This window comes from Nannospalax galili, unplaced genomic scaffold (assembly GCF_000622305.1).
Source record: "Nannospalax galili isolate Female #2095 unplaced genomic scaffold, S.galili_v1.0 scaffold100, whole genome shotgun sequence".
NCBI classification, from domain to species: domain Eukaryota; kingdom Metazoa; phylum Chordata; class Mammalia; order Rodentia; family Spalacidae; genus Nannospalax; species Nannospalax galili.
In genome coordinates, this window is record NW_008352891.1 from 8,992,363 (window position 1) to 9,002,293 (window position 9,931).

General features: G+C 45.1%; 1 protein-coding gene across 1 annotated transcript in view; it reads left to right on the plus strand.

Moving 5' to 3' along the window:
- The window catches only part of LOC103747639 (UMP-CMP kinase 2, mitochondrial), a 21,141-nt gene extending 13,565 nt beyond the window's left edge, over nucleotides 1-7,576 (plus strand). The window contains exons 4-5 of the mRNA XM_008850155.2: nucleotides 3,449-3,682; nucleotides 5,868-7,576. Of these exons, the coding sequence (XP_008848377.1) occupies nucleotides 3,449-3,682; nucleotides 5,868-5,985 (352 nt within the window). The 3' untranslated portion in view covers nucleotides 5,986-7,576. The remainder of the gene's footprint in view (nucleotides 1-3,448; nucleotides 3,683-5,867) is intronic.
- Nucleotides 7,577-9,931: the final 2,355 nt, after the last annotated feature.

A 9,931-nucleotide genomic window follows, 5' to 3' on the forward strand; every position in this document is an offset into this window, starting at 1 on the left:
CATTTCTCCATGGTCTGTATTTCAGTTCCTGCCTCCAGGTTCCTGCCTTGAGTTCCTGCCCCAGCTCCCCTCCATTGTGGACTTTAGACTGTAAGGTGAAATAAACCCTTTCCTCCTGCAAATTGCTTCTGGTCAGTGTTTTATCACATCAATAGAAAATAACTAGGACATGTGGATACCAGTCTATCCTTTCTTCTCTGAGAAGTTGTTACAAATCTACTGGGAATTTACTCTTTAAAGGACTGAAAGTGGTAGCTTGGAAATTCAGAGCTAAAGTCTCTCTATATCAGACATTTGTGTTATATCAAGCTTTCATTCCAAATAGAATAACAGAGTTTATCCTGAGAAAAATACGAGTGACTATGGCCAGGGAACATAAGTTCTGGTCACCTTGAATGACGTATTTTGTCATGGAAGCAGTCACATGAACTTTTACAGTCACAGAACAAAAGAAAGTCAACAATGGAGGCATATTCCAAATCTGTTGGTGGGGGCATGAGGTGGACAGTTACAGCAAAGCAGGGATATGTGCGTTGCAGGTTTCAGATGCTGTCAGGTGATGTTCTTAGCTGTGGGGGGTGTGGAAACCCATGATGTGCTAAGTAAATATTTTCCAAAGGTTTTGCCTAACAAGGAGGTTAGGTCAGACACAGATGTGGTCTCAAGATATTTAGACTCCAGGTTTCTAATATTCCAACTCTTTACAATCATGAATTCCAATCAGTCACCCATGGAGAATCTTCAAAGATAAGAATGTCTTTTGTTTTTAGAAACTTCAGTTTAACCTCAAAGGATTTTTTCCCTATAATATAAACTTCAGTTTATATTATAAGTATTTGTTGTAGTCTCTTTTCATGTCAGAAATAAAGTTTTATATTTACTGAACGGGGCAAGAATCTAATTGCAACAAGGACCTAGAGGTTGCTTTCAATAATAAGACTTAGTGTTTGGGTTTAGGGGTTGGTTTTAATAATAACACCTAGTGTAGACACCCACAGATGCCTGCATATGCCCTCTGGGTAACTAAAGAATAATACTTGGTACCTCAATCCCCATTCTCTCCTGTGGTCACCTTTGATCCTAGGAACAATACATCTCATGGATAAACATCTGACAAGGATTGACTCTACCCACTAGGCAAGAGCAACTTTCTCAAGGAGACCAGATCCCTCCTGGCCGATCCTGAGATCGTGATCATCCAATGCCACATTTAAAGCAGGACTGACTCACTGCTATGTGTGTTTCTTATATCCCAATACTTTTACTCTTGCACTGTTTAATCTTGGAGTGCATGTCAGTGCCCTCAGGGACAGGGCTAAGGATGCCAGTCCCTTTTTCTTCCTGGTGTGACTGTGCTCATGACAGTTTGTGTCTTGCTTTTCTCCTTTGCATTCTGTTGGTTTTGGTGACAGTGGCTGGACTTGATTTGTTGGGACCTACAGAGTTGAGGTTCTGTCTCAGTTTGCATTCTGTTGCTGTGACAGATGCCATGACTAAAAGCAACTTGGAGAGGAAGGGATTTATGCGGCTTACAGGTTACAGCCTATCAAGGGAAGTCAAGGCAGGAGCTCAGGCAGGAACCCGGAAGCAGGAAATGAAGCAGAGACTAGGGAAGAATGCTGCTCACTGGCTTGCTTTTTCTGGCTTGCTTAGCTAGGAATGGCACATCCCACGGTAGGCTGGGTTCTCCTACATCAATTGGCAATCACGGAAATACCCAACAGACATGGCCACAGGCTGCTAATGATGGAGGAAATTTCTCAGTTGACGTTTCCTCTTCCCAAGTATGTCAAACTGACAACAAAGATTAGCCATTACAGCCTCTGTCCTAGAATGCCAGTAATATAAGCTCATTTATTTATGTTAGGAAATGTCATTTGTTCATTGCAGCGATACGTTCATTGATAGACTTAAGGATCACATATTTGTTACGTACCTGCTACTAAATGTTATTTATTCTTTCATACATGTATTCATTGATAGAGGTAAGGAACTCTTAAGCGTTGCATACCTATTATGTGCCAGATGTAGTTTTCAGGTTTGAGATTATTGAGATGATTAAGAGGTATTTACCACTCAAGGAACGAGTTGTCTGTGGAGGAAACAGAAGATCTCACGTCTGCAGACAACTGTCTGTAGTCCCAGTGAGATGTTCCTCGGTAGAGTATGCTTTCTTCTGTGTGGGGCTGAGGTTAGGGTAATAGACCTGCTTGGAAGTGCCTTTGTATTTAACACTGTGTCCTGGAAAAATAAAACTTGGCAGGGCACTGGAGCCAAGGAGGAGCATGAATTCTGCATGGATTTTTTTCCTGGGAGCTAGACTGTGAAGAGAGGAAAAACTTTGCGAACTGTGGATATCACCTTTTCTAGAAAACAAGATGCAAAGGACAGCGCCTGGTCCAAGGGGGAAATTCCATGGCTCACAAGCGATAGAACCCGTTCCCGTAGGCGGTGTAAAGCTAACAGGCTTCTAGAAGCAGTAGACCTGGTTGATTTTTGTTTATGGCTCTGATTTTCTTTTCCAGAGCTGCCTAAGTTGGTCTCCCCCTTGCCTGATTACCAGTGTACAGTCAGACAGCCAGAAATCAGGGAAGAGAGGAGGGGCCGTCTAGCCTTGGTTTGCTGAACATAGATTTCATGGGCAATTGCAGTTTGGCACAGTGTCAGAACTGGCATGAAACTGCCAAGTTTCATTTGTCCAGGACACAGTGTTAAATACGAAGGCACCACCAAGCGGGTCTGTCACCCTAACCTCAGCCCCACATACAAGAAAGCGTACTTAAGGGCCAGAAAGGTTTGGCATCTGTTCACATGGCACATGGTAGCATCAATTGAGTAAATACGGCTTTGTGACTAGCCCACCTAGTATTACTGTTGTAGACTCTGATTTTTAAAAATGTTTAGACATCACAAATAATCCAAATGTGTTTGTGTGGTGCTGGGAAGCCTTCAGCAGCGCTGGCTTAGTCCACTTGTCCAAAGGTGGTGCTTTGATGTCCTAGTTAGCTTTGCTGTTGCTGTGATAAACACCATGATCAAAAGCAATTTGGGGAAGAAAGGATTCATTTATGTGGCATACGGCTCTCAGTTCACCATCTAGGGAAACCAAGGCAGGAACTTGAGGCAAGAAGCTGGAGGCGGGAACTGAAGAAGAAACCATGGAGGAACGCTGGTTACTGGCTTGAGCCCTCAGATTTGCTCAGCTACTTTTCTTAAACAGCCCAGGCCCACCTGCCCAGGGGTGGTGCTGCCCACAATAGGCTGGGCCCTCCTACATCAGTCAAGAAAATGCCTCACAGACATGGCCACAGGCCAGTCTGATGGAGGAAATTCCTCAATGAGGTTTCCTGTTCCTAGATACATCTTGGTTTGTGTCAAGTTCACAAAAGCTGATTAGGACGCTTGGTTTCTTCTGAACACTAGAGCTCACTGCTGCCTTTTTCCCTAGGTACTGGCACAGCACGGCTACCTATGCCATAGCCACCGAGGTGAGTGGGGGCCTGCAGTACCTGCCCCCTGCCCATCACCCAGTGTACCAGTGGCCAGGAGACCTGCTCAAACCCGACCTGGTCCTGTTGCTCACCATGAGTCCTGAGGAGAGAGTGCAGAGGCTTCAGGGTCGGGGCCTTGAGAAGACCAAAGAAGAGACTGAACTTGAGGCTAACAGTGTGTTTCGTCAGAAGTAAGTGTCCCTGGAATGATGTGAGTTGTGGGCATCCCTGCAAGGGTTGAGCTTTAGGAATGTGGAAGGAAGGACACAGTCCCCACACTTCAAGTGCAAGAGGTAATGTCCCCTCAACCACTTCAGCCCCTGTCAATGTGTTTATTTCCATGTGACTTCAGTATTGTCTTTCAAGAACAATAGGATTTCTAGTCTTTGCTGTGCCAGAAACAGTGGGTCTTTGAATTAGACCCAAAATGCCAGGACTAGAAAGATAAGTTGGTAAGGTGCTTGCTGTACAAGCAGGAGGACCTGAGTTCAATCCCTGGCATCCATGTTCAAGAAAAAAAAAAGTGTGAATTCAGCAGCATACCCTTATCACCTCAGTGTATCTCAGAGCTCAGGGAGCAGAGACAGGAGGATCTCTGGGGCTCCTGCAGCCGGCCAGTCTAGCTGAATCGGTGAACTCCAGGTTCAGTGAGAGACCCTCAAAAAATAAAGTTGAGAGGATAGAGAGATGGCTCAGCAGTTAAGAGCACTGACTGCTCTTCCCGAGGACGTGGGTTTGATTCCCATCACCCAGATAGCAGCTGACAACTGTCTGTAACTCCAGTTCCAGGGGATCTGACACCATCTTCTGGCCTCTGCAGACTTTGCATGACATGGGTGTACTTACATAAATGCAAGCAATACACTCATAGACATAAAATAAAAATAAACCAAAATATTAAAAAGAATAAAGCGAAAGTAATTGAGGAAGACACCTGACATTGACCCCTGGCCTCCACAAGCACACACAGAGGCACATACATGCACACGTACACACTCATACACATGAATACATATACACACATACACCTACCAAGGAACAAATAGAGACTCAGAGTATCTCTGCCTCAGTTTTCCCAGGCCAGGTGTAACAGCACAGGTGATTCACTTTGCGTCAGGCTTTTTTGTTTTCGTGCTGTCTAAGCCTATGTGATCCTTGCAAGGGAAACATTACCCATAGTTCAACAGTTTACAGAACAGAGGCTCAAAGGAGTCAGTGCTTTGTCTAATTTCCATTGCTATTAAGCAGTCAAACTGGGATTAAAGCCAAGATTTCCTGACGCAGTGTTTGTTTTAATTGGGCAGTTCTGAGCCTGGGCGGTCTTACTGCCTCCAGGCGGACTGTGACTCACTGTAGAGCAGTGGTTCTAAGCGCTAAAGCTGCAGTGACTTATATAAATAAACTTCAGCAGCGCTGTTGACACACAGGCATGCCTAACAGAAGGAATGAAGACAACAACTGCCCTTTATCAAAAATACCATGTTGGCTGGGGTGACTGGCTCAGTTGCACTTGCTTTGCAACCATGGGAACCTGAGTTCAGATCCCCAGGATTCACATGTAAACCAAGTGCCACGATGTACATCTATAACCACTGTGCTTGTGGGTGGGGGCAGAGACAAGCAGACCCTGGGAGCATGTGGGCCAGCCAGCCTAATGCCAATCTACGAGCTACAGGTTCGGTGACAGAAACATAAGGTTAAGAGCAATCAAGGTCTCCACACACACACACACATTTATGTGTATGCACAGGTATATGCCACACATACACTCAAATAAGATTTTTAAAGACAGCATGTTAAGGAAATTGCTTGTTTTCCTTAGTGTGGTGAGGCAGGTGGCCTGGCTCCAGCCTCCATCGAAGCACCCTGCCCTAGTGCTTCTGTGTTGAGCAGCAATGGTCATGTGTGAATGTGTCAGGGAGAACTGACAGGAAATGGGGACAGTGGCATCCTCACAGCAGAGGAACATGCAAATTCTTGGGAAGTGTTAGAAGAGTCTTAGGAAGAAGCAGCATCTGTGTACAGATCTCTGAAGACTCATTTTGGGTACAGACTGAGCTGCAGCTGCTCTGTCTGCACACTGTGGTGAGGATAAGGTGGGTCCTCTCAGATCACACAGCATAAACTGAGAGGAACAGGCCAGGATGAATGGTGGGAAGATAATAGGTCATCAGTTATTAAACATCATTACTGATTAATCTTTGTTAAACAAACTGCACAAAACCTCTTCTGAGGCAGCACTAACAACCAAGGAGAACATCGATCTGAGAAAGAGAGGGCCTTTGCCCCAAGCTGCAATGTCAAGGTGGGAAAATTGCTTTTGCAGAAAAACCTGTGTGGAAAAGGAGGCTGACTCTCCCTTCTGTCTGTCCCCAGGGTGGAAATGACCTACCAGCGTATGGAGAACCCAAGTTGCCTTCTGGTTGATGCCAGCCCCTCCAAAGAGGTGGTCCTAGAGACAGTTTTACAGCTGATCCAGAGTGCTGGTCAATGATTGTAGTTCCCTTTGGCCAGGTTCTGTCTGCCCAGAATGGAAGTTCTATGATGCACCCAAGCCCAGCACTTATTACACAGCTTCCAGGTTCCAATGGTGCAGGAGCATTGAGGCAAAAATGTTAGAGACTGGGCATTTTGGTTTGACTCATGGTCGACAGACCCAGCCAACAACTAGAGAGTCTTCTCTGCCTGGGGGTGTGTATCATCTTGGAATATACACTTAACTCCATGACCATCACCTTTCTAAGGTCTGTCTTAGCCAGAAAGCATAAGTTGTACCAGCAACCAGAAAGACTTCCCAGCCAGTGGCTGCAGCCTTCCCTGTCCTCCTATACCTGCAAGCCAGGAGTGTCAGATGAGGCCCATGTTGGCTTCAGTTGTGATGGACTGACTCCATCGTTTTTAGCTTCAGATCCCATAGCCAAGTATCATCACAGAGCCTGGCTACCTGAGGATGTTCCCATAGAGTCATTTGTGAGTGGGGACATTTACTAAGAAATCATGGATCTTGTTTCCTAGGCACGTTGAGCAGTTCTGCAACCCCGGCTTCACAGAGTTGAATGAAGCTATTTCCCCATCAGCTGCAAACATGCCAGCCTGCTCTCATTAGATTTTGCTTGTTTGTATTCCATCCCTTTCCTCTGAAATCTGGTTCTGAATGTAATGAGCAGTTTGCACTGAACTGGATGTGTTTCACTTACCCAGCACACCAATTTATTTATGTTGATGTTTACATCATGCCGTTCCTCAGCCTAGGAGCTATGAGTCACTAATTAAAACTAAAACCAAGAAACTAAATGCAACATTTCCTCTGTATTTTCATTACACAAATTTAATTTGTCTTAGTAAGCACAATGGATACTGGAATGAGATTTCATAGTATATTATCTTACACTTGAATGTCTTCTGTTTACAAGTGAAGTCAGTCAGCTTTGAAGTCTCTTTACAGAAAAGAAGCTGGGGATGGGGAGACCTTGGTGCTGTGTGGCCTTGGCCCAGTCATTTAACATCAACAATCTTAACAACATGATCTAAAAGGAGGAAATTGCTGAGCCTGGTGACACAAGCCTCTAATTCCAACTACTTGGAAGGCTAAGGAAAGAAGATTGGAAGTTGAAGGCCTTCCTGAGCTACGGAGTGAACTCAGGGCCAGCCTGGACAACTCAGTGAGAACCTGTCTTAAGATAAGAAGCACAAAGAGGGCTGGGATTATAGTTCCATAGTAGAATACTGCCTCCCATGTGCAAGCTCCTTGTTCCATTTCCAGCACCATAAAAATAAATATGCAAACAAATAAGTGAATATGCAAACAAATAAATAAGTGAATAACAAAAGTGGTACATAATTCTTCGTCATGGTGAGATGGCTGAGCCAAATGATTAACATTGCCTCCAGTTCCAACATGAATGTCTCTCTTTTTGAGACTGCATCTTTTTTCTTAAGACTATATTGCCAAATAATTACATATAAGGCCTTATCAAGTTTGCCCTGTGGGATCTTAAATTATAATAAAGTTTAGTATTGAGATCCTAATACTTTTTTAAAGAACTGTAGATAATTCAAATATAATGTGTATATATATATATATACACACACACACACACATAAAGGCATATATATACATATATATATAAGCCTTTGATTTCAGTTGAAAATAGTTTTTAAAAACTGATAAATAACACCAGTGTTCTTTGTAATGTGTTATCTAATTCTTTGGATGGTTTTCTTTAAACGTTTTCAGATGCTGGTGCCAGTGGTCTAGAAAAGTTCTTAGAGCTTTTTTTTTTTTTTTTAAATGAAACTTGCTGATAAATAAACTTGCTATATTTCAAACCCATTCTGTCATTATGACTGTATGACAGTTGTCTGAAAACTCCCATGAGTTCCTTTTTCAATACTGTATAATTCTTACATGGGGAGAAGGTGGAGGGAGGGAGTATGTGGCTAAAGGAAATTTGAAGTCAGTAGGCTCTCAGGGGTGTTTTGTTTTAAACATTTCTTCCTTGTTATACATAGCAAAGAACTTTTAGAGAGTAATCCATGCTTTGTACAGCTGATAGGTAGATGATTTTCATGAGATAAATCAGTGTCTCTGACCCCAAAACAAATGGCAATTAATCACCATGTGGCTCTGCTCACTGCAAGCTAAGTGTTGTTCTTTTAATTAGTTAATTAATTGTTATTTGTATGAGTGTTTTGTCTGCATGTACGTAAGTGCACTGTGTGTGTGCAATGCTCACTGATGCCAGAAAATGGTGTTGGATCCCCTGGAGCTGGAATTGCAGACTGTTGTTAGCAACCGTGTGGATGCTGGGATCTGAACCCAAGTCCTCTGCAAGAGCAGCCAGAGCTCTTAACCACTGAGCAGTCTTTCCAGCCCCATGAGTGGTGCTCCTATTCAGTGATGGTTCATTTGTTTTCCCAGACACAGATTCTCCTTTCTTCCCTAGTAACAGAATTTTCACTTAGCTGTAGGAGGGGAAGTGCCAGGCTTAAGCACAGGCTGCACTAGAGAGCACAGCTTCCGCTTTGAGAGTGCAGCCCGCACTTCCGCAAAATAGCCAACCTACAACCTGCCCCGATGAGGGGATCTATCAGGAAGTGACACACCAACTTATGGGACACTGTAGGCAGGAGGAGAGGTATATAAGGCTTGCACTTCCCAGCAATAAACGAGTCTGCAGCACCCCGCCTAGTACCTGCTCTCACCTGACTCCCGGAGTCTGTGTGTTGATTCCACGTCACTCACCCCGACCTCGGCCAGAACCCTTGTTCCCTGCAGTCCCTTGTGGGCTGGACCCACAAGGAAACCTGCAACAGCTGGCACCCAAACAAGGTTCCTGGTACCCCCCCGGCATTGGCAACGCCCCCAACTTTGGTTTGTTCGGTGAATAGGCCCTGGGTTTTGTCTGGCTGTTCGGCTGCTTGAGGGTGAGCAAGTGCACCCCCCGTCTCCTCTACCCTCTTTGTCATATTTGTTGTTAAATCAGGAAGGCACACTCTGTCGCGTGGTCCCAAAGCCCACGTCAGCACCTTTCCCTTCTCGGCTCATCCCGGTGAGTTCACATAAGGGCTGATCCACCCCGAACTCAGAGCCCAGCCTTCGGGTCATCCTGTTGCCTGTCCTGGAGACACCATGTGAGCATACAGCTGGAGGTGTCACGGCCTCCAGAAGTCCCTCACTAAGCACAAGACATTTGGATCTGATACACCTTTTCATGTTGGAGCAGTTTACATCCTAGTGTGAGTGGCTCAAGGTCCTTGTTTGCTTCATTTGTGCCCTCTTGGTAGTCACCCTTGTCTTTTACTTTTGTGGCAAGTTTCCCTTCACAGGACCTTCCCATGATGGATGGGCAACTTACTACTATAGCGCAAAGAGCCACAAATGGCAACGCTCAAATCGCTCCTTAAAACTTGGGGACTGAAACTTAAACCCAAAGGTATTGAAAATTTCTAGGACGAAGCCACTAACTTGGCCCCTTGGGCATCTCCAGAGAATATGTGGGATCCTGACCTCTGGATGCGGGTCCTTTTCTTGGCCCAAAAAAGGGAAGTAGGATTGGGAGTCGTTCCCCCTGCCTTGTTTGTTCTGATCCTTTTAGCTATTATTGACAACCTTAAGTCGTCCTCCCCTGAAGAAGTCATTTCAGCCCACAATAAGCATTGTCAGGATCAGGCCAGTGTAGACCTTGCTGTTACTTCAACCCCTGCCGACGTTGATATGGGGAACCAGCCCTGAAGTCGATACAGATGAGGAAAGGGTCCCTTTGCCTCTACCCCCACCTCTACCTTACCTCTACCCCACTTTCAAAGACACAACAATCGGAGACACCACCACCCCAGTACATTTCACCTGCTCCGACTCACCTCTGCTCATTGCACCTCCCCCACGACCCATCCACCCCTTGCTGCCCCTTGCTGGCCATTGTCCACCTTTCCAGTTA